The following is a 25,466-nucleotide window of genomic DNA, read 5'->3' on the forward strand; positions in this document are numbered from 1 at the left end:
GGCTTTGTTCCAGCGTCCAGCGGAATTAGCACTCGCTGCACCGTAACAAGTGATGCCCAATCAGCGCTGGCGTCACTGTCTCTACCTTCTGACAAACTGAACATGAAGAGGAAGTCCAGGATGAGCTGCAGCTCTGTCTTCCCCTTCATGTTCAGATTGTCTGAAGGAGGAGACAGTGACGCCAGCGCTGATTGGGTGCCAGTGTCACAGCACCGCATCACAGTGGACAACCCCTTTCAATGTATATTACAGCCATCAACCATACACAGCTTCGATATATATCATGGCACAGGTGTAATGTATTTATGTAGTTTATCACAATCCTGTTTCAAGTTAGTCAGTTTTAAAAAGAAATTGAAAATTCAGGATAAAAGGGAAACTCTGTTATTGTACAGAAATTCACACTTGGCCTCACTGCACATTTAATGTTGTCGATCATAAAAGTGCAGTTTGGCCAGAAAGACTGGACCTGGTCATGTAGGGACGATATGAGAACATTCAGCAGCACAGAAGAGGAGAAGGTAGATTCATCCAATAAGATATCAGGGTTCTAGGAAGCCAACAGCATCATTACCCTCCGCTTTCTCTTACAGGACCATCATATTTTTCTTCAAGTGATTTTATAACTTGTCAGCACATTCTACGTACGCTGTCATTTGGCTTTGTAGTTTACAGATCTGGGCAGGTAACGGTCAGCGTCTCCTAATCCCAGGAGGTAGGTGGATCCTCCAGGTTGTAAGTTCTATATAAAAGGGCTTTCAAATTCAATGCCAAAAGTCATTTGGATGGAAGAGAATGTTGTGATCTAGAGGCAAAATGGTGACCACACAATTGTGATACGACCAGACTACACCACCGATAAAGCAGCCACAGCCGGTGACTGAGAAGAATCTGTGACTTCTCTGCATTTAGTGGTCACTACTTACCTGGGTAGTCATATGTAGGAATCTCCTCTTTACACCGCTCATCACCCCTCACATATGTCTCTGTAGTATTAATATGGGTTGGACATACAGGGACTGAATTCATTCTTTACATACAGATAATTATAGGCCGTGTGCACTTAGTCCTGTCTATTACCTGGTGATGTGAGGGGCTGGGGAACCTCCATCTTGACGTCCTTGTAGAGATCTTTATGTCCTTCTAAATACTCCCACTCCTCCATGGAGAAATAGACAGCGACATCCTGACACCTTATAGGAACCTGACACATACAATGATACCGTCATCCCCCGATCCCTTCATAGCATCACTGTATAATGTCCCAGCATTCCCAGCAGTGTCACCTCTCCAGTCAGCAGCTCAATCATCTTGTAGGTGAGTTCTAGGATCTTCTGGTCATTGATGTCCTCATGTATCAGGGGGTGAGGTGGAGGTCCCGTGATTGGGCTCAGGGGTCTTCCCCATCCCTCAGACACAGGGTCCTGACAGCGCTCACTAGAGGTCTTCTTCACTACTGTGTAATCCTGGTTATGGAGAGACACATTAATAGATCTCACTACATACATTTCCAGAGTCCTCACCTCTCCAGTTCTGTCCATCTGTGATTCCCATAGATAAGAATGATGCAATGTGACGTCATCAGAATCGCTCACCTCTCCAGTAAGCCGGAAGAGGATCTCTAGGGTGAGGTGTAATATCCTCTCCGCCATCTTGTCTCTGTCCATATCAATCCTTAATGGGCAATTCAGAAAAATTATCCTAATATAGAAGATTGTCACTGAGAGGATCCGATATTGTAGAGTCCTGAATGAGAAGAAGATGAGCCGATATAACATCATAAAAATCCTGTGTAATAATACAATTACTGGAGAGAAGGGGAAACATAAGGAGATTTATTATTTTACAATGTTTAGCTTTCTTCCTTCCACCTTCTAATAAAATATATAGGTTTTAGGCCACAGATAACAAGCAGTTTCTATCTCCGAGTCGGCAGCTGAATACGTTTTTCATAGACTCATCTTCCATAACGATAATTCTCGTCTCATTTACCCACACTGGAATCGGCATTAGCAATACTGCAGGAGATATTTGGAGCGCCCACAAGGGCAGTAGGGTACTCGGTACCGGGTCCTTCGGTTCACAGGGGGATGTCACGGTGGCTGACCCGATCCGTGGCACTTGGGACATCCGTGTTAAAGGGAAAGGTCTTTAAGGGATATGTTCATGACGCCACCTGTGGTATTCGGTCAGGGTGACCTATGCTGCTTTAAGGGGTCTGCTGGGGTGATGTTATGGCAGCTAGATGGTATACCTTCCCACAGGTGAAGTATGTCCCCAGGGCTTCCCAGTGTATAGATGGTGGATGATGTGAGGTGCAGTGAAGAAGGCGGACACAAGGTTGCAGTCTCTTTACCTTTACTGAAGGCTTCAGCATCCACAGTCCAGAGCACCAGATCACAGGGCAGGCAGAGTCCGGCCAGTTTGGAGGCAAGTCCAGAGTCCCCTTGTCCAGGTAGAAATCAGTAGCCTTCCTCTAGCACTGTGGTGTTGTAGTCCCTTACTGCTAAGCATCTCATAAGGTCCTCACAACTGTTGAAGATGTTACAGATGTTATGTCTCTCTGTCCCCAGATGGACAAGACAAACCCGTATGACCGGTGGCTTGAGGCGTTTTACAGGGACTCTATCATGCCCCAGCCTCTAAGCGGTGCCACCTTGCCTCCTGGGTGTAGGGCAGGCAGGTAACGTAAAATTAGCTGTCCTGCCGGTCTCTGGAGCAAGGCATAACGGACTGTTGCTCCCTCAGTGTTCCAGCTACCGGGATCCTGCGCCTCAGAAGGAGGCAGCCTGTGTAGGGTAGAACTCCTCTGATATCCACTCCATTGCTACGACTTCTTCACCCTCTCTATAATACAGTCCTCCTTCAGTGTCTCTTTCTAGAAGCTATAAAGAGAAAATATGCGGCACTCACCCCAATGTAGCAGTGAAAACGTCATCTGGACCGTCGAAGCACCTAGCGTGTGAAACGGCCGTCGTCCAAGCTCCAATACCGCACCCTCCTGCTTACCTGATGTCCTGACAGATGTATGTATTTACTCATTTTCTCCATTAAAGCTCACGTTTTCACTGCTACATTGGGGTGAGTGCCGCATATTTTCTCTTTATTGTTCATATGGACTCTTGGTTCACATTTTGTATGCAGAGCACAGCAACCCCCAGCATTCGTGACGTCTGACGGTTGGGATTCCGTTACCAGTCCTGATCATTGGATATTGTATCGCTCTAGTGCCGTCCTTTTCCATATATTTTTAACGGCTCATCTTTCTAGAAGCTGCCGCACTCAGGGCAGGCACAGCTCCGTGTCCATCTGTCTCAGCCTCTGACAGGCTCCCACCTCTGTCAGGGACCAACTACCTAAGCAAAGCAAAGCCAGAAACTAACTAACGTCCTCCCCAGGCAACCAGTTTTACATAAGTGTGATGAGTGCCCTAATAAATAGGAGCATAGCTCTCCCTGGTGGCCTGGAGTACGAAATGTGTTGCATGTTTGTGATACCTGGATTCAGTTGTCCTTCTTTGCCACCAAACGTAATATCACTCCCCCCTAGAGGAGAACAATATTACTGCAACGACCAGGACCCTGGGGCGCTGCATATTCATTACACGTGACAGGAGAAATAACTACTTCATGATGAGGATGACATCTTCATCTTCTACTACGGCTCTAGAAACATATCTGTCCAGAGTCCTTCACTGACTCCATCACCACCGGCCGTCTATATGAAGGTTTCCAGTCTTCCCCGCACTGTAATCTTCTATCACATTAGATCTCAGGTCCGATTCACACACAGAAGTTTGAGACTTTTATAAATGCTTGTTTGTAAGAACATCAAGACAGGAGATACACGAGGCCAATGTCTCCATATACAGTGTTCTTTTTTTTCTTTGGGATATGACTTTTTAGCATTTTGCCATAGGCTTCCATATATTACAAATATATTACAAAAAAAAGGTGTTAAAATGTAAAAAAATAAAACTGGTGATGGGGGTACTGTGCAAACATATAGTATGAAGGGATATGGTGATGCTGTGACAACATCATTCAGTGTGTGGGGGGGGGTGATGGGGGTACTGTGAACATTATACTGTGTGGGGGGATGATGGCGGTACTGTGAACATTATACTGTCTGTAGGGGCCAAGAAAGGTACACCATACTGTGAGAGCTATACAGGTTTCTGTTGGTTCCTCTTTTTCATAGTTGGGTCGTTTGTATCCATCAGCGAAAATTTAACAAAACCATTGTGATTCTTATACGGTGACAGCACAAAAATCCCCCAAATATAACATTTCATAACAACCCCACAATTTTTGTATCTTCTGGGTAAATCGCTCTCTCACCATTTGATTAGAGCTGATACTATTAAGCTAAAGTGACTAAACAGACTTTCTGTCACCTCCATAAAGGGGCACTTTTCCGTGTTTGTCAGAACTGTCCGGGGATTATTAGAGGTGATATTCCCCCCCCCCCCCCCCAATTAGAAGGGACACCCGTGGATATTGGGGTCTTTACCTGCTACAGTTCTGGTGGGATTTACTCGGTAAAGTGACTTGTGGTAAAGTGGACGTTGGACAAATGTCACCATCAATTAACATCAGACTGAAGGAACATCGCTCCTCTTTATGGATCTAGGATGAAATCCACTGCTGCCCCTGGAAGAAAAGAATGAGAAAGAGCATGAGTTTGGCGAGACCACCATGGCCGGACATTTCTCGGAGATGGTGATAAAAGTTCTGATCTCCGATGGTCGGTGTTAGAAGAGGCTACCTCAGTGGATTCACAATCACAACGCAGGAAACTTCTACAGAGACGTGTTCTGGATTTACTCCCTGGAATCTCTTTCTCCCAAAGGGAATCATGACATAAGAGGTAATCGCGATTCATATGAGCTTCCATTTTTAGCCCCTTTCTCCTACTCCCCTCCCCATTTTTTTTTACCTTATAAACTACCAAATAATCACACCACACTTATATTGGATTGATTGGACACAGCAGCCTTTTATTAAGATTTATTACCAAACTTCCGATGATCGAATGCTCTACTGCAGCAGACAGGATTCAGAAATTTTGAGCCCCCCTTTCCCTTCCCAAGGTCCAATTAGAAAATCGTATATCTCTTCTCTCTAAAATTGCTTTCCAAGTGATACAGGACATCCTACACACTATTCCAAATAATAAAACGCCAGGCCCAGATGGTTTCCCTGTAATTTATTACAAAAAATTTGCAGATATTCTCCTCCCCCAACTAGTTGACCTGTTTAATGCATTTCTGGAGGGGAAAATCCCATCTAGACAATCCCTGGAGGCCTATATCTACTATATAATTGTCTAAGGGTCATGTCTGTCTGTCTGTCACGGATATTCATTGGTTGTGGCCTCTGTCTGTCATGGAAATCCAAGTCGCTGATTGGTCGTGGCAAAACGCCCACGACCATTGCCGCTCCTTCCTCCTCGCAGTCAGTGCCTGCTCCATACTCCCCTCCAATCAGCCCTCACACAGGGTTAATGGCAGCGTTAATGGACCGCGTTATGCCGCGGTGTAACGCACTCCATTAACGCAGCTATTAACCCGGTGTGACCAACTTTTTACTATTGATGATGCGTATGCAGCATCAATAATAAAAAGATCTAAAGTTATAAATGATAAAAAAAAAAGGTTATTCTCACCCTCCGACGTGGCACGGTGTCCTCGGCAGTGCAAGCGGCAGGTTCCGGTGCCAAGGATGCTGTGCGAGGACCTTCGATGTCACGGTCATGTGACCGCGATGTCATCACAGGTCCTGCGCTCATACCAACCCTGGGACCGGAAGCTGCCGCGTGCACCACACATAGGCGCTAGGACTTCAATTGGCCTTCGGAAGGTGAGGATATGTTTATTTTTTATTTTAAGTCTTTTTTAACCACACATATAGTGCCCACATTGCAATATACTACGTGGGCTGTGTTACATACTGCGTGGGCTGCATTATACTGTATACTACATGGCTGCCATGTACTATATATACCGCGTGGCCACTGTTATATACTGCGTGGCCACTGTTATATACTGCGTGGCCTGTATTAACGCATCGGGTATTCAAGAATAAGTCATGGCCTGTGCTATATACATACATATTCTAGAATACCCGATGCGTTAGAATCGGGCCACCATCTAGTAACTATTATACCCAAGGAGGGAAGAGACAGCAGCCTTTGCAGTAATTATTGGCCTATCTCTTTACTTAATACTGACCTGAAGTTATGGTCTAAGATTCTAGCCTCTAGAATGAATAGTGTCCTGGAAACATTAATCCACCCTGACCAAGTAGGTTTCGTTAAGGGAAGGGAAGAAAAAGACAATGCTACAAAAACTCTCCTTGCTATCTCTCATGCTAAATGCTCTGGCATTCCTTTAACCATTCTGTCAACAGACGCCGAGAAGGCCTTCGATAGAATTAGCTGGCATTATATGATTTGCACTTTACAAAAATTTGACTTTCCTCCTCCATTTATAGAAGCCATTATGACTCTCTATACGACTCCAACTGCCAAGGTCAGGGTAAATGGATTATTTTCAAATTCTTTCAAGATTACCAACGGCACTAGACAGGGCTGCCCTCTCTCCCCCTCCCGTTTTGTGTTAGTGATGGAAAACTTGATACAGAAAATCAGGCAGAACCCTGATATTAGAGGATTAGTGGTGGGCCAGACCGAACTCAAGACAGCTGCTTTTGCAGACAACCTCCTACTCTTGATAACGAACCCCAAAACAGCTTTTTCAAACCTCTTAGATTTATTTACTGAACTTGGAATTCTATCTAACTTCAAAATTAACATGAGTAAATCTGAAATTTTGAATATCTCGGCATCAGAAAAAGAGATCTCGAGGCTAAAAACAAACGACCCCTTTTCACTGGCCTCCTGAAAAACTAAAATTCCTAGGGATGTACTTAACCGCAGATCCCTCTGCACTATATAAAGTGGGGCAAAAAAGTATTTAGTCAGTCAGCAATAGTGCAAGTTCCACCACTTAAAAAGATGAGAGGCGTCTGTAATTTACATCATAGGTAGACCTCAACTATGGGAGACAAACTGAGAAAAAAAAAAATCCAGAAAATCACATTGTCTGTTTTTTTTACATTTTTTTGCATATTATGGTGGAAAATAAGTATTTGGTCAGAAACAAACAATCAAGATTTCTGGCTCTCACAGACCTGTAACTTCTTCTTTAAGAGTCTCCTCTTTCCTCCACTCATTACCTGTGGTAATGGCACCTGTTTAAACTTATCAGTATAAAAAGACACCTGTGCACACCCTCAAACAGTCTGACTCCAAACTCCACTATGGTGAAGACCAAAGAGCTGTCAAAGGACACCAGAAACAAAATTGTAGCCCTGCACCAGGCTGGGAAGACTGAATCTGCAATAGCCAACCAGCTTGGAGTGAAGAAATCAACAGTGGGAGCAATAATTAGAAAATGGAAGACATACAAGACCACTGATAATCTCCCTCGATCTGGGGCTCCACGCAAAATCCCACCCCGTGGGGTCAGAATGATCACAAGAACGGTGAGCAAAAATCCCAGAACCACGCGGGGGGACCTAGTGAATGAACTGCAGAGAGCTGGGACCAATGTAACAAGGCCTATCATAAGTAACACACTACGCCACCATGGACTCAGATCCTGCAGTGCCAGACGTGTCCCACTGCTTAAGCCAGTACATGTCCGGGCCCGTCTGAAGTTTGCTAGAGAGCATTTGGATGATCCAGAGGAGTTTTGGGAGAATGTCCTATGGTCTGATGAAACCAAACTGGAACTGTTTGGTAGAAACACAACTTGTCGTGTTTGGAGGAAAAAGAATACTGAGTTGCATCCATCAAACACCATACCTACTGTAAAGCATGGTGGTGGAAACATCATGCTTTGGGGCTGTTTCTCTGCAAAGGGGCCAGGACGACTGATCCGGGTACATGAAAGAATGAATGGGGCCATGTATCGTGAGATTTTGAGTGCAAACCTCCTTCCATCAGCAAGGGCATTGAAGATGAAATGTGGCTGGGTCTTTCAACATGACAATGATCCAAAGCACACCGCCAGGGGCAACGAAGGAGTGGCTTCGTAAGAAGCATTTCAAGGTCCTGGAGTGGCCTAGCCAGTCTCCAGATCTCAACCCTATAGAAAACCTTTGGAGGGAGTTGAAAGTCCATGTTGCCAAGCGAAAAGCCAAAAACATCACTGCTCTAGAGGAGATCTGCATGGAGGAATGGGCCAACATACCAACAACAGTGTGTGGCAACCTTGTGAAGACTTACAGAAAACGTTTGACCTCTGTCATTGCCAACAAAGGATATATTACAAAGTATTGAGATTAAATTTTGTTTCTGACCAAATACTTATTTTCCACCATAATATGCAAATAAAATGTTAAAAAAACAGACAATGTGATTTTCTGGATTTTTTTTTCTCAGTTTGTCTACCATAGTTGAGGTCTACCTATGATGTAAATTACAGACGCCTCTCATCTTTTTAAGTGGTGGAACTTGCACTATTGCTGACTGACTAAATACTTTTTTGCCCCACTGTAAATTTAATTTTCTCCCTCTCCTGTCCAACTTACAAACCTTACTCAACTCATACGAATTACCTTATCTTTCTTGGATAGGTAGGATCAATGTTGTCAAATCCTATATTCTTTCAAAAAAATTTTGTTATGACTATGGTCCCTATCCCTCTTTCCAATTCCTTTTTAATTATTGTGAACAAATTAGTCTCAAAATTCATATGGAAAAACAAAAGAGCCAGACTGCCTCCCAAAATTCTATTTTTACCAAAAAATAAAGATTGACATGGCCTTCCTGACTTTAAGAAATACTACCAGGCCATCCACCTTTCCCGTTGGCTGCGCATGGTCAAGACCAATCCTGGTCAGAAAGCTTTAAATTTTGAAGTTAGTCTATTGGGCAATATGGCTGAGATTTTTCTTTGGTCTTCCTTTACCCCAGCTACTCACTCGATCGATGCCCTAACTTACTGTATAACACTTTAACTATTAGACGTTCTTTAGTTCCTAATATATTACCTCGTTATTTTTTAGACCATATCCCACTAAGAGTCATTCCTTGGCTGACTGATCCGAACTATGTTGACGTCTATGGACTGTGGGATTTTTTACCAAACCTGCCAATCTCACACCTTCTCTCTAACCAGGTCCCCTGCATAGAAGACTGGAAAAAAGAAGCCAGGAAACAACCTCGGGACCTCTTACAAAAACTTCATATACGTTTTATTATTTCCAAACTTAGGTCGAGATATAGACATGGTTCTGATTGGCTTTGGTTGGAATTTTTGGTGGGTCTCCGGTCTATATCCCCTAAACTTGTCTCTAAATTGTATGTAAATCTGGTCAATCCGCTTTCTCAATGTAAGCCACTTTATTTATCCTCATGGGAATCTGAACTAAATGTGTCTATATCTCCCCAGGAATCTAGTCAAATCTTAGGCAACTCCCATGGCTTCTCAAGGTGTATTCCATTACAGGAAATCGCCTTTAAAATCCTTTCACGCTGGTACAGAACTCCGGACAAACTGTTCCACATGGGTTTAGTTTCCTCTCCCCTATGCTGGAGGTGCTCTGGTTCAGTCGGAACACTGACTTACATCTTTTGGACATGCCCTGCTATTTCCCCATACTGGTCAGGAATTAATAGTTCCCTTTGTCAATTAGGATTAACTAAACGGAACCTAACTCAAGAAGTTCTTCTATCGCTACCTACTAGCGAGTTTAAACCCAAGAAGCATAATCTACTACACCTTTTGTTAGCGGCTGCTAAGCACCTAATCTCCATACATTTGAGACGACCCTCCCCCCCACAATTGTCGAGTGGTTATCTAAAGTTCAAGATATCTAGAATGGAAAAGCTGTCAAATTGGGAGTCGCGCTCACATAGCAATTTCCTATAAACTTGGCATCCTTGGATAAATAGACCCTCCCTTGCTCCTTGACAGCTCTCAGTTGTTGTCATACCTACACTCCCCCCCTCTCCCTTTCAGAGTCCTGCTGACCATTTTTTTTCTGCTTTCTCGTAGCGCCAGAGTGACAGAGCCCGACCTCAAAACTGCCTCAAATTATTACGATCATATCTAATTTAGGTACAGCTAATTACCCATGTTTTGGACTTCTCTGACTACTTTACCTTGTGCACTCTCTACTTCTAATGTCTCATCTTTGCAGGTCTCCAGAAGGAGCGAGTACGTTCTTTTGGAACCATTACTACAATCACTAAGTTAATACTACCTGAAATTAGTTCTTTTTATTGTTTAGTTCTTTTTATTGTTTACCTGTTTTATGGTCTCTGCCAGTATGACTTCATTGGATTGTAACTGACGCTCTATCTAGTTGTTATCTTCTGGCTTATGGAGCATATGTTGATTAATTGGCTGAGCCATAAGGCCTCTTTCACACTCCAGTCTTTTGGCGTCAGTTTGAATCCGCCGTTTTCATCAAATAGCTATTTTCCCATAGACTTGCATTAGCGACGGATTGTGGCAGATGGTCGTCCGTTCCATCCGCCATGTGACGGATCTGTCGAAATTTGGCGGACGTCGTCTAGACATTGACGGACATTGCAACGTTTTTTGTCTGCGCTGAAATGGCGGTTCGCGACAGATCCGTTTCATAGAATGGCCGCCTATGGGCGACGGATCCGTCGCGACCGTCATTTGGCGGATCCGTCGCCCCAATCCGCTTTTTCAATTGAGCATGCTATAAAAAAAATAAATACTTTTCCCAGATACACGGATGCGTCAAAAAAAAAAAAAAACGGATCAGTTAGAACCGTTTGCTCAACAATTTTGACGGATCCGCCACAATGTCGGAGCAGACTGACGACAAACAACGGAAGTGTGAAAGAAACCTAACTTTCTTGTGTTGTATTGTATGCAAAAATTCTCTTAAATAAAAAATTACAAAAAACATTTATTACCAAACAGATTAAAACAACAACCTCCCAGAAGGGGCTGTTATCGCAGCCCCAAAAACTATAAACAATAGGTTTAATAAGCCCACCTTGTACCAGCTCAGAGGCACCTATAAACTAACCTGGCCAATGTCCGAAACCACTAACCACAGGCCCCTTTAATCCCTTCCCCTGGATTACTTAAACACTTGTCGAGTTAAATCCACCCAGGCGGAGTCCAGAGCTTTTTGAGATCCCCCGACCGATCCTCCATTAACCAACTCCACCAACTTCGAGGACCTCCTTGACATGCCAATAAATGTAAACTTACAGTATTCCCATCCCTCTGAAAAAAAACCTGACAAATAAAACCACGTATGTGTATTGGTTCTGACATTCGAGATCTTGTTGTCATGTGACAATCACGATATAAGAAACATCCAAGGGATATGACACGTGCTAAAAAGGGCGTCCGACCCTGAAACGTTGCAACATGTGTGTGTTCACACCACAACTCCCTTTCCTTGATGTCCCCATGAAACGCTGCTTGTGCCGACCGCTGCGCTCCGCGAGACATGTGAGAGCGGAGAGGACTTCAGTAATGTTATTGTTAATGAAATCACCGCAGAGCGTGCCTGACCGGGAGAGACCTATGGAACTTCTATCTCAAGTTGACAATACACAGCTGACATAAACCCGTAAAAATATTACCGATAGCTAACACACCAGGTCAAGAAACAGGCAAAGTGTCAGAGACGGCGGATTTAATGTGATGCGTCAATTCTGGGACTGTTGCGGGCCGGTATTTATAGGCTGGGAACGGACCAATATCCATAAACCTTCTCAGCATGATAATATCAGCCCCCAGCTGCCTGCTTTACCTTGGCCGGTTAACAAAAATAGGGGGGGGATCACGCATCAGTTTTTTAAATTCATTATTTTATAGGTTTTTTTTTTAAAAAAAGTTATATACACGCTATAGTGCCACATGAAAGTGAAAAAAGGGTGCAACTATATAATATCTAGGGGTGGCGAATATTAATCTAAGCTCTCCCTCCTATAACTGCTTCCTGAGGACGGTGTACCGAGCATTGCGTCACCGGGTCTTCTATAAACCCGATAATGTGATGTGGTCGGCAAATCACAGTAAAGTAGTACATGGCTACAACATTACCGTGTATGGCAGGTAATCGCCGCATGTTTATTAGCTAACAGCAGCAAAACACGCGGGTCGGGGACTAGAGAACCCAGGATACTCGATGGAGCAGTGGAGAGCGGCTCACTCATCACTAGTATCTACATTATTGAGCTGGAGCCAGGAGAGGAACCATCGCATTGTGGGAGAACTTCTCTGGGCTTCTGTCCTCCACCCGCACTCCACATAGAGAATAATGGAGCCTCCAGCACCGACCTCCACCCGCAGAGTCACACTCCACATAGAGAATAATGGAGCCTCCAGCACCGACCTCCACCCGCAGAGTCACACTCCACATAGAGAATAATGGAGCCTCCAGCACCGACCTCCACCCGCAGAGCCGCACTCCACATAGAGAATAATGGAGCCTGCAGCACCGACCTCCACCCGCAGAGCCGCACTCCACATAGAGAATAATGGAGCGTCCAGCACCGACCTCCACCCGCAGAGCCGCACTCCACATAGAGAATAATGGAGCCTGCAGCACCGACCTCCACCCGCAGAGCCGCACTCCACATAGAGAATAATGGAGCGTCCAGCACCGACCTCCACCCGCAGAGCCGCACTCCACATAGAGAATAATGGAGCCTCCAGCACCGACCTCCACCCGCAGAGTCACACTCCACATAGAGAATAATGGAGCCTCCAGCACCGACCTCCACCCGCAGAGCCGCACTCCACATAGAGAATAATGGAGCCTGCAGCACCGACCTCCACCCGCAGAGCCGCACTCCACATAGAGAATAATGGAGCCTCCAGCACCGACCTCCACCCGCAGAGCCGCACTCCACATAGAGAATAATGGAGCCTCCAGCACCGACCTCCACCCGCAGAGCCGCACTCCACATAGAGAATAATGGAGCCTCCAGCACCGACCTCCACCCGCAGAGCCGCACTCCACATAGAGAATAATGGAGCCTCCAGCACCAACCTCCACCCACAGAGCCGCACTCCACATAGAGAATAATGGAGCCTCCAGCACCGACCTCCACCCACAGAGCCGCACTTCACATAGAGAATAATGGAGCCTCCAGCACCGACCTCCACCCACAGAGCCACACTCCACATAGAGAATAATGGAACCACCAGCACCGACCTCCACCCACAGAGCCGCACTCCACATAGAGAATAATGGAGCCTCCAGCACCGACCTCCACCCGCAGAGCCGCACTCCACATAGAGAATAATGGAGCCTCCAGCACCAACATCCACCCGCAGAGCCGCACTCCACATAGAGAATAATGGAGCCTCCAGCACCGACCTTCACCCGCAGAGCCGCACTCCACATAGAGAATAATGGTGCCTCCAGCACCGACCTCCACCCGCAGAGCCGCACTCCACATAGAGAATAATGGAGCCTCCAGCACCGACCTCCACCCGCAGAGCCGCACTCCACATAGAGAATAATGGAGGCTCCAGCACCGACCTCCACATAGAGAATAATGGAGCCTCCAGCACCGACCTCCACCCACAGAGCCGCACTCCACATAGAGAATAATGGAGCCTCCAGCACCGACCTCCACCCGCAGAGCCGCACTCCACATAGAGAATAATGGAGCCTCCAGCACCGACCTCCACCCGCAGAGCCGCACTCCACATAGAGAATAATGGAGGCTCCAGCACCGACCTCCACCCGCAGAGCCGCACTCCACATAGAGAATAATGGAGCCTCCAGCACCGACCTCCACCAGCAGAGCCGCACTCCACACAGAGAATAATGGAGCCTCAGCAACGACCTCCACCCGCAGAGCCACACTCCACATAGAGAATAATGGAGCCTCCAGCACCGACCTCCACCCGCAGAGCCACACTCCACATAGAGAATAATCGAGCCTCCAGCACCGACCTCCACCCGCAGAGCCGCACTCCACATAGAGAATAATGGAGCCTCAGCAACGACCTCCACCCGCAGAGCCACACTCCACATAGAGAATAATGGAGCCTCCAGCACCGACCTCCACCCGCAGAGCCGCACTCCACATAGAGAATAATGGAGCCTCCAGCACCGACCTCCACCTGCAGAGCCGCACTCCACATAGAGAATAATGGAGCCTCCAGCACCGACCTCCACCCGCAGAGCCGCACTCCACATAGAGAATAATGGAGCCTCCAGCACCGACCTCCACCCGCAGAGCCGCACTCCACATAGAGAATAATGGAGCCTCCAGCACCGACCTCCACCCACAGAGCCACACTCCACATAGAGAATAATGGAGCCTCCAGCACCGACCTCCACCCGCAGAGCAGCACTCCACATAGAGAATAATGGAGCCTCCAGCACCGACCTCCACCCGCAGAGCAGCACTCCACATAGAGAATAATGGAGCCTCCAGCACCGACCTCCACCCGCAGAGCCGCACTCCACATAGAGAATAATGGAGCCTCCAGCACCGACCTCCACCTGCAGAGCCACACTCCACATAGAGAATAATGGAGCCTCCAGCACCTACCTCCACCCGCAGAGCCGCACTCCACATAGAGAATAATGGAGCCTCCAGCACCGACCTCCACCCGCAGAGCCGCACTCCATATAGAGAATAATGGGGCCTCCAGCACCGACCTCCACCTGCAGAGCCACACTCCACATAGAGAATAATGGAGCCTCCAGCACCGACCTCCACCCGCAGAGCCGCACTCCACATAGAGAATAATGGAGCCTCCAGCACCGACCTCCACCTGCAGAGCCACACTCCACATAGAGAATAATGGAGCCTCCAGCACCGACCTCCACCCGCAGAGCCGCACTCCACATAGAGAATAATGGGGCCTCCAGCACCGACCTCCACCCGCAGAGTTGCACTGCATACACTGAGGCCCCTGATCATGTGACCCCTGACTCCTCCCCTCCTGTGACCTCATCACAGGTCCTGTGCGCACAGAACTGCCATATATGTGGTGTGCGGCTCTGCAAGTGAAGGTATGTGGAGACTCCCCATTACTGGCGCATTAATATTAGAAATATATTGCTTGGTCTTCCAGACCTTATCTTGACCTCCACTGTTCCTGGTAACTGCTATTTCTTAATTACATTTAGGACTGAGGAAAGGGCAACTTGTAAACACTTTGTTATCTTCTTCTATCCTCCTCCTGCTTTGTGGCCTCCACCATTGTCAGAGCTCGGCAGCTGCTTAGAGCCCATGGCTGCTGGTTTTTGGCACAAGGTTGGAGGAGGCCGGGTTTTTACAAAGCTGGGAAATTTGCATCGCCTGACCTTTCCTAACAATGATAGCGAACAAGCGATAACCCTAAGGCCGGCTTCACACTCAGCGTATGAAAATACGGTCGGTATATTACGGCCGTAATACGCTGAAAAGTCCCGGAAATAGTGGTCTGTAGCTCCTCCGTAGGCAGGGTGTTTCAGCGTATTTTGCGCATGGCATCCTCCGTATGGCATCCGTACTGCGTGTTTTTATCGCAGGCTTGCAAAACCGACATACAAATATACAAGGGATCTATGTGTTAAAAAAAAAAATATATATATATATATACTGTCTATATATATATATATATATATAGATATATATATATATATATATATATATATATATATGCCAGTAGACACATATATGTATATATATTATTACTTCATCCAGCGCGATATAGCAGAAAGCTGGTAATTCAATTACCGGCTTTTGCTTTCTCCTTCCTAAACCCGACATGATTTGAGACCTGGTTTACATACAGTAAACCATCTCATATCCCCATTTTTTTGCATATTCCACACTACTAATGTTAGTAGTGTGTATATGCAAAATTTGGCCATTCTAGCTAGTAAATTAAGGGGTTAAATTGCGGAAAAAAATTGGCGTGGGCTCCCGCCCAATTTTCTCCGCCAGAGTAGTAAAGCCAGTGACTGAGGGCAGATATTAATAGCCTGGAGAGGGTCCACGGTTATTGCCCCCCCGCCCTGGCTAAAAACATCTGCCCCCAGCCACCCCAGAAAAGGCACATCTGGAAGATGCGCCTATTCTGGCACTTGGCCACTCTCTTCTCATTCCCGTGTAGCGGTGGGATATGGGGTAATGAAGGGTTAATGTCACCTTGCTATTGTAAGGTGACATTAAGCCAGATTAATAATGGAGAGGCGTCAATTATGACACCTATCCATTATTAATCCAATACTAGTAAAGGGTTAAAAAAAATACACAAACACAATATTAAACATTATTTTAATGAAATAAAAACAAAGGTTGTTTTAATATTTTATTGAACGCCCAATCCAATCACTGAAGACCCTCGTTCTGTAACAAAAAAAACATAATAAACCAACAATATCCTTACCTTCCGCAGATCTGTAAAGTCCAACGATGTAAATCCATCTGAAGGGGTTAAAATATTTTGCAGCCACAAGCTTTGCTAATGCAATGTTGCTCATATCTGCAAAACCCCGGAGAATGTAGGTAAAGTAGGTCAATGACCTATATTTACCTGCATTTGCGGTGAGGCGCCCTCTGCTGGCTGTTCCTAGATCGTGGGAACTTTCCTAGAAAGCTCCCTGGCTCGAGTTCATATGAGGGCGCCCTCTGCTGGTTGTTTTGATACGTTGTTTTGATCACCCGTTATTGCATTTCAATGCAATGTTATGGCGACCAAAAAAACTTAATTTTGGCGTTTTTAATTTTTGTCTCGCTAAGCCATTTAGCGATCAGGTTAATTATTTTTTTTATTGATAGATCGGGCAATTCTGAACGCGGGGATACCAAATATGTGTAGGTTTGATTTTATTTTTATTGTTTTATTTTGAATGAGGCGAAAGGGGGGGGCGATTTAAACTTTCATATTTTTTTTTATTTATTTCTTATTTTTTTAAACATTGTTTTTTACTTTTGCCATGCTTCAATAGCCTCCATGGGAGGCTAGAAGCTGGCATAGCCTGATCAGCGCTGCTACATAGGAGCGATCATCAGATCGCTCCTATGTAGTTGAATTACAGGCTTTCTATGAACGCCGACCACAGGGTGGCGCTCACAGCAAGCCGGCATCAGCAACCATAGAGGTCTCAAGGAGACCTCTGGTTACTATGCCGACGCATCGCTAATCCCCAATCATGTGACGGGGGTCGGCGATGAGCGCATTTCCGGCCGCGTGGCCGGAAGCGGTAGTTAAATGCCGCAGTCAGTGTATGACAGTGGCATTTAACTAGTTAATAGCGGCGGGTGGATCGCGATTCAAAACAGCCGACATGTCACGGCTTTGATGTGGGCTCACCGCCGGAGCCCGCATCAAAGCAGGGGATCTGACCTCGGACGTACTATCCTGTCTGAGGTCAGAAAGGGGTTAATGCATACCGCAATTTTTGTGCACATGCTGTAAATCATCGCTGTAAAAAACGCAGAATGTTCATTAATTTTGCGGATTTTTCTCGTTTTTGCCGCTATTTAATGCATTGGGAAGCTCCGGGGAAAAAAAAGTGAAAAAACCACGGCAAAAACGCAAGCAGATTTCCTGCAGTAAAAATCTGTTTTTTTTTCAGGAAAATTCTGCAGAAAATCCTGACGTGTGCACATAGCCTAACTGTTCACAATAACAGCAAAAAAAACATATTTTACAATTGGGATAATTTTCAGTTCAGTACTTCACAGTACATCCGCACTTTTATTATTTCCATTTTTTTAACAGTAATATTGCATACACTAGTCCCATATTTTCATTTTCCTTAAGTGTTTATCCACACTTTAACACTTTACAGCTCACCGCTAATATTCACACACATTAATAGGTTGCTCATAGAGGAAACACTTTCTTCACCACTCCCCCCTCTATATGTATAATGTGTCCTTTTTCATCTTTATCTCCATACATATTAGGCCCAGCACCCATTCCCTTGGCATTCTATTTACTGACGGCACATTATATTATTACTAGATGGTGGCCCGATTCTAACGCATCGGGTATTCTAGAATATGCTGTCCACGTAGTATATTGCCCAGCGACGTAGTATACAGCACAGAGCCACGCAGTATATTGCCCAGTCACGTACTATATTGCCCAGCTACGTAGTATATTGCCCAGCCACGTAGTATATTGCCCAGCCACGTAGTATATTGCACAGCCCACGTAGTATATTGCCCAGTCACGTAGTATATTGCACAGCCCACGTAGTATATTGCCCAGTCACGTAGTATATTGCCTAGTCACGTAGTATATTGCCCAGCCACGTAGTATATTGCCCAGTCACGTAGTATACAGCACAGAGCATATTGCCCAGCCACGTAGTATATTGCCCAGCCACGTAGTATATTGCCCAGTTACGTAGTATATTGCCCAGTGACGTACAGCACAGAGCCACGTAGTATATTGCCCAGTGACGTAGTATACAGCACAGAGCCACGTAGTATATTGCCCAGCCACGTAGTATATTGCCCAGCCACGTAGTGTACAGCACAGAGCATATTGCCCAGTCACGTAGTATATTGTCCAGTTATGTAGTATATTGCCCAGCCACATAGTATACAGCACAGAGCATATTGCCCAGCCACGTAGTATATTGCCCAGTTACGTAGTGTATTGCCCAGTGACGTATACAGCACAGAGCCACGTAGTATATTGCACAGCGACGTAGTATATTGCCCAGCCATTTATGTCACAGGTTAAAAAATAAAAAATAAACATACTCACCTTCCGATCCGAGGGCCCCTTGTAGTTGTGTCGCTTGTTCGCCAGCTTCCGGTCCAAGGGTGTGATGATGTCGCGGTCACATAACCGTGACGTCATGGCAGGTCCTTCTCACGCAGGCGCGCAGGACCTGTGATGACGTCGCGGTCACATGACCGTGACGTCATGAAAGGTCCTTCGCGCGCAGGACCTGTGATGACGTCGCGGTCGCATGACCGTGACATCATGGAAGGTCCTTCGTGCGCAGGACCCGTGATGACGTCGCGGTCACATGACCGTGACGTCATGGAAGGTCCTTGTGGCACACCATCTTTAGCACCGGAACCTGCCGCTTGTATGGAGCGGTCACCGGAGCGTCGCGAGGAGCGGGAAAGGCGCCGGAGGGCGAGTATATGATGATTCTTAATTTTTTAAATTATTTTTAACATTAGATCTTTTTAGTATTGACGCTGCATAGGCATAGCGGTGGTAAAGGTGTGAGTTACCCGCGGCATAACGCGGTCCGTTACCGCTGGCATTAACCCTGTGTGAGCGGTGACTGCGGGGAGCATGGAGCGGGCACTGATGGCAGGGGAGTAGGGAGGGACTAATCGGACTGTGGCCATCGCTGATTGGTCGCTGCAGCCATGACAGGCAGCTGGCGAGACCAATCAGCAACTTGGATTGCATGACAGACAAAGGCCGCGACCAATGAATATCTGTGACAGACAGACAGACGGAAGTGACCCTTAGACAATTATATAGTAGATTATTATTATTATTTATTATTATAGCGCCATTTATTCCATGGCGCTTTACATGTGAGGAGGGATATACATAATAAAAACAGGTACAATAATCTTGAACAATACAAGTCATAACTGGTACAGCTCCTCCAGAGAGGACCCTGCCCGCGAAGGCTCACAATCTACAAGGGATGGGTGAGAATACAGTAGGCGAGGGTAGAGCTGGTCATGCAGCGGTTTGGTCGATCGGTGGTTACTGCAGGTTGTAGGCTTGTCGGAAGAGGTGGGTCTTCAGGCTCTTTTTGAAGGTTTCAATGGTAGGTGAGAGTCTGATGTGTTGCGGTAGAGGGTTCCAGAGTAGGGGTGATACGCGAGAGAAATCTTGTATACGATTGTGGGAAGAGGAGATAAGAGGGGAATAGAGAAGGAGATCTTGTGAGGATCGGAGGTTGCGTGCAGGAAAGTACCGGGACACGAGGTCACAGATGTATGGAGGAGACAGGTTGTGGATGGCTTTGTATGACATGGTTAGGCATTATATATCCAGGCTTGGGATAACGGAGCGCACGCTTCTTTGGACCACGCCTCCTGACCTGCTTGTCTTCGGCCATCGGACCCCGCTGGCACGCAGTGAGGTCGTTACTATGACCTCGATACTGAGCACTTTCACCGCTCATAACTATCTACCTTCACAGCTGATATAGTTCTATCTTTTCAGGATACATAGCGGTCCCCAAGTTGGTTGCCACTTGGAATGATTTATCCATTTATGGTTAATGCAATTTCTTGCTCTCCATCCTGTGCTACAGGTCGTTGGCAGCGTGTTGTGTTACACTTTTTATGCAAGTTAGTCAGCTCCTCTGTTCTCACCACAGGATTACATGATCTCACTGGAGTTAGAGGCAACCTGTCACCAGATTTGGCCGATATAAGATACGGCCACCACCTTCCAGGGCTTATACACAGCATTCTATAATGTTGTAGATAAATCCTAGATCCAACCTGCAAGATAAGAAAAATAACTTTTATTATATTCACCCCGGGGGACGTTCCGGTCCGATGAGTGTCTCAGGTAAGGGTCTGGTATCTCCCATCTTCTTGCGATGCCGCCCTCCTGCTTGCTTCATCACTCTCCGGCATCGCTCTCCGGTGCAGGCGTACTTATCCGCCCTGTTGAGGGTAGAGGAAGGTACTGCAGTGCGTGGGCACTGGGCCTCTCTGACCTTTCCTAGCGCCTGCGCACTGCAGCACTTTCCTCTGTCCTCAATAGGGCAGATAAGTACGCCTGCGCAGGAGAACGATGTCGGAGAGTCATGAAGCAACAGGAGGGCGGCGATCATAAGAAGGGAGGCTCCGGACACGGGCCTGCGACACCCATCAGGCCGGACCACCCTGCAGGTGAGTATAATAAAGTTATTTTTCTTATCTTTCAGTTCGGATCGGGGGCTTATCTACGGCATTATAGAATGCTGTGTATAAGCTCTGAAAGGCGGTGGCCACATCTTATATCGGCCATAACAGCTGACAGGTTCCCTTTAATAGAGACTTGTATACATACGCACTATGCACTGTAATATTCTTATTGCTGGATTAGACACCATGTTTGGGCCCTTCTCTGTCATCTATATTTGCATCTAGATATAAATATATAGGTGGGCGCAAGTGCAACTAGAGAGGTATTTTACATATTTGGCTGCAAACAGGGCAACACTAAAAAGTTGTCAGAAATTAACATGTAAAAACTCAAATAGTTTGCGCCTATACATACCAACTGTACCAATAAAAAAGAGGGAACATATTTATTAAATGTATATTAAAATAAAATTATATGATCAAATAGCCTAAAAAGTCATTTGTATGTATATACCTAAACTATAAAGTCCAAAACAGCAACTCAGGAACCAAAATATCTTCAGGAGCGCTGTCCCAGCCGGTGACAAACACTCCCTTAGCCTTCTTCCCAGCGGTGCACGAGCTTGGGGAGCTTGTGATCAAGGTGTACGATGCCGCGTTCAGCTGACAGGACCTTGTGTGACGTCAGTTGTCACTTGACCAGCAGGGGTACGAGGCGCTATCAGGACCAATTCGCTATTGGGCTACGAGGCGCTATCAGGACCGAAACGCGTAGGAATTGGTCCTGATAGCGCCTCGTACCACTGCCGGTCACGTGACAACTGATGTCACAGAAGGTCCTGTCACCTGAACGCGGCATCGTACACCTTGATCACGAGCTCTCCAAGCTCGTGCACCGCTGGGAAGGAGGCTAAGGGAGCGTTTTTCACCGGCTGGGACAGCGCTCCTGAAGATACTTTGGTTCCTGAGCTGCTGTTTTGATTTTCACTTCTACCACCATCTGCACAAAGGGGGATTCCAGGAGAAGAAAAAACCCCTACTGTGGACATCAACATCGCCTATCAAAAGGTAAATGCAGCATTGCCTGCCACCTCCATTTTAACTAGAAATAGATGTGCACCAACAGTTGGATCAAGAAACATATATAAGCTAATTGGACTTTATATTTTAGGTATATTTTAGGTATATACATACAAATGACTTTTTAGGCTATTTGATCATATAATTTTATTTTAATATACATTTAATAAATATGTTCCCTCTTTTTTATTGGTACAGTTGGTATGTATAGGCGCAAATTATATTTGCATCTAGTCTTACTGTCTCCATTTCTAGCACTGTATTCTGTAAGTTACTCACATGCGCTGGGTACAATGTTCTTGTGTCTCTCACACTAGACGCTCCTGATTTTATCATCCATTATCAGTGTCTGTTATGTTCTTTATGTGCAGATATTCTCTTCATGTTGTCACTGTGGTCACCGGTAATGTGGGATAAGACCCTTCCAGATGATGCACTTTAGATTTACATATTAGTTTTGTGTCTCCCTATTTGATGAGGACCAATCGACTATTGACAGAACACTGCAGTGTAAAATCCCCCAAAACAGTGTATAGTGTAGTAAACCCCGCATAACATGCATGGTAACATACACTGATCACCTCATAATACCACCATATCCCTACATACTGTATAATGTTTCCACAGTACCGCCATCATCCCACGCATCGTACACAACGTACGGCTTAGCTCTGTACACATGTGGCTTCACTCCTTACATGCGCTGTTCCACTCGGCATATGTCGTACACACGTGGCTCCACACGCCATGTACACACGACTCTGCTCTGTACACCTCGTACACGTGCGGCTCCACTCCGTACACCCCCTACACACACGGCTTCCCTCCGTACACCTCGTACACGTGCGGCTCTGCTCCGTACACATCATACACACTGTAAACCCCTCCTGACCCCACACATAAACTTCCCCTCATCCAGCACCATGACAACCAGCACAGCAGAGTCCTGCATACACTGAGGCCCTGATCATGTGACCCCTGACTCCTCCCCTCCTGTGACCTCAGAGTGCTGCTCTGCAGGTGGAGGTCGGTGCTGGAGGCTCCATTATTCTCTATGTGGAGTGCGGCTCTGCAGGTGGAGGGTCCACACCAGAACTGTAGCAGGTAAAGACCCCAATATCCACAGGTGTCCCTTCTAATTGGGGGAACTATCACCTCTAATAATCCTCGGACAGTTCTGACAAACACAGTAAAGTGCCCTTTATGGAGGTGACAGAAAGTCTGTTTAGTCCCTTTAGCGTCATAGTATCAGCTCTAATCCAATGGGGAGAGAGCGATTTACCCTGAAGAGTCACAGATTGTGGGGTTGTTATAAAATGTTATATTTAGGGGGTTTGTGTTGTCTCCTTATAAGAATCACAATGGTTTTGTTCCTTTTCCGTTGATAGATACAAACGATCCAACTATGAAAGACGGTAACCAAGGAAACCTGTATTACTCTTATAGTACGGGGCCCCCACACAGTATAGTGTTCCCCCAGTACATTCAATCCCCCTTTTTATTTTCTTTTTGTGTTTTTCATGTAATGTACGGAAGCTTACGGGAAAAAACAAAACAAAAGAAAAACATCATATTCAGAGAAAAAAACACTGTACATGGAGAATTTAACATCATATATCTCCTGTCTTGTTCTTACAAACAAATTTTTCTAAAAGCCTCAAACTTCTGTGTGTGAATCAGACCTGAGATCTAACGTGATAGAAGATTACAGTGCGGGGAAGACGGGAAACCTTCATATAGACGGCCGGTGGTGATGGAGTCAGTGATGGACTCTGGACAAATCTGTTCCTAGAGCCGTAGTAGAAGATGAAGATGTCGTCCTCATCATGAAGTAGTTATTTCTCCTGTCCCGTGTAATTAATATCTCCTGCAGTATTGCAAATGCCGATTCCAGTGTCAGTAAATGAGACGAGAATTAGCATTATGGAAGATGAGTCTATGAGAAACGTATTCAGCTGCCGACTACGAGGAAGAAACTGCTTGTTGTCTGCGGCCTAAAATATATAGGTTTTATTAGTAGATGGAAAGAAGAAAACTAAATACTGTAAAATAATAAATCTCATGTTTCCCTTATTATCTCCAGTAATTGTATTATTACACAGGATATTTATGATGTTACATCGGCTCATCTCCTTCTCATTCAGGTCTCTACAATATCGGATCCTCTCAGTGAAGATCTTCTATATAAGAGATTTTGACTTATCCATCAAAGATTGATATGAACAGGGATAAGATGGCAGAGAGGATAATACACCTCACCCTAGAGATCCTCGTCCGTCTTACTGGAGAGGTGAGAGATTCTGATGACGTCACATTACATCATTCTTATCTATGGGAATAACAGATGGACAGAACTGGAGAGGTGAGGACTCTGGAAATGTCTGTAGTGAGATTTATTAATGTGTCTCTCCATAACCAGGATTACACAGTAGTGAAGAAGATCTCTAGTGAGCGCTGTCAGGACCCTGTGTCTGAGGGATGGAGAAGACCCCTAAGCCCAATCACGGGACCTCCACCTCACCTGATACATGAGGATATCAATGAGCAGAAGATCCTGGAACTCACCTACAAGATGATTGAGCTGCTGACTGGAGAGGTGACACTGCTGGGAATGCTGGGACATTATACAGTGACACTATGAAGGGATCGGGGGGATGACGGTATCATTGTATGTGTCAGGTTCCTATAAGGTATCAGGATATCGCCGTCTATTTCTCCATGGAGGAGTGGGAGTATTTAGAGGGACATAAAGATCTGTACAAGGACATCATGATGGAGGTTCCCCAGCCCCTCACATCTCCAGGTAATAGACAGGACTAAGTACACACGGCCTATAATTATCTGTATGTAAAGAATGAATTCAGTCCCTGTATGTGTTTCCTCCAGATCTGTCCAGTAAGAGGACAACACCAGAGAGATGTCCCCGTCCTCTTCTTCCACAGGACTGTAAACAAGAAGATCCCAATGTTCCTCAGTATCATCAGGTAGATGGAGAGAAGGTGTCATGAGATCTCCCCTATGATGTGTAGACGGCTGTGAAGATCTTGTGCTCAGTCTTGTTTTATCCACCAGTATTATATGTTTTATACTTGTGTAATGAGAACGGTGGAGATGGCAGGATTAGAGCTGATCATAGATGGGTCATTCCATATCAAGGGATCCAAATATGAGTATTTTTTTTACCTGACGTCTTTATATATATATATATATATTTTTTTTTTTTTTATGAAGTACATCTTTAGTTAATTACAAATTAGAAGTTTTGAATTTTTTTCTTCATCGGTTAATTTTTTACAGATTTCTAAAGTTTCAAAAAAGTGCCCATTTTGGCCTGGTATGGCTTTACATTTTTTATCATATCTCGGGCTAGAATTAAGATAAAGAGGTGAGAGAGGCATCATTTTTTCTCAGAACGGTACCGGCTTTCATTTGATATGTCACAACTCACAAGACTGTTTCTTTATATTTTGTTTTGGAGAAATCAAATTCAAAAATTTGATGTGCGCAATTGTGAAAAAAGCATATGTTTTAAAATTGTGAAAACATGCATGTGTGTTACTTGT

The 25,466-nt window shown here is 45.5% G+C and overlaps 2 protein-coding genes across 3 annotated transcripts in view; one reads left to right on the forward strand and one right to left on the reverse strand.

Annotated features, from left to right (window-relative positions):
* LOC138666960 (oocyte zinc finger protein XlCOF22-like) overlaps positions 1–14,957 on the reverse strand; it is a 48,895-nt gene extending 33,938 nt beyond the window's left edge. The window contains exons 1-5 of one of the 2 annotated variants that reach the window (XM_069755166.1): positions 14,581–14,957; positions 4,513–4,652; positions 1,596–1,746; positions 1,287–1,466; positions 1,081–1,204 (exon numbers count right to left, since the gene is read on the reverse strand). In XM_069755166.1, coding sequence (XP_069611267.1) covers positions 1,081–1,204; positions 1,287–1,466; positions 1,596–1,746; positions 4,513–4,595 — 538 coding nt within the window. In that variant the 5' untranslated portion in view covers positions 4,596–4,652; positions 14,581–14,957. Of the gene's footprint in view, positions 1–1,080; positions 1,205–1,286; positions 1,467–1,595; positions 1,747–4,512; positions 4,653–14,140; positions 14,207–14,580 lie in introns of those variants that run through there. The other variant, XM_069755167.1, reaches the window with a different exon arrangement.
* A 30-nt stretch (positions 14,958–14,987) lies between these two features.
* Positions 14,988–25,466, forward strand: part of LOC138666964 (zinc finger protein OZF-like) — a 36,100-nt gene continuing 25,621 nt past the window's right edge. Inside the window, exons 1-5 of the mRNA XM_069755171.1 lie at positions 14,988–15,047; positions 24,048–24,193; positions 24,323–24,499; positions 24,583–24,706; positions 24,790–24,887. Coding sequence (XP_069611272.1) covers positions 24,122–24,193; positions 24,323–24,499; positions 24,583–24,706; positions 24,790–24,887 — 471 coding nt within the window. The 5' untranslated portion in view covers positions 14,988–15,047; positions 24,048–24,121. The remainder of the gene's footprint in view (positions 15,048–24,047; positions 24,194–24,322; positions 24,500–24,582; positions 24,707–24,789; positions 24,888–25,466) is intronic.

The sequence above is a fragment of the Ranitomeya imitator genome, chromosome 2 (assembly GCF_032444005.1).
Source record: "Ranitomeya imitator isolate aRanImi1 chromosome 2, aRanImi1.pri, whole genome shotgun sequence".
Taxonomy (NCBI): domain Eukaryota; kingdom Metazoa; phylum Chordata; class Amphibia; order Anura; family Dendrobatidae; genus Ranitomeya; species Ranitomeya imitator.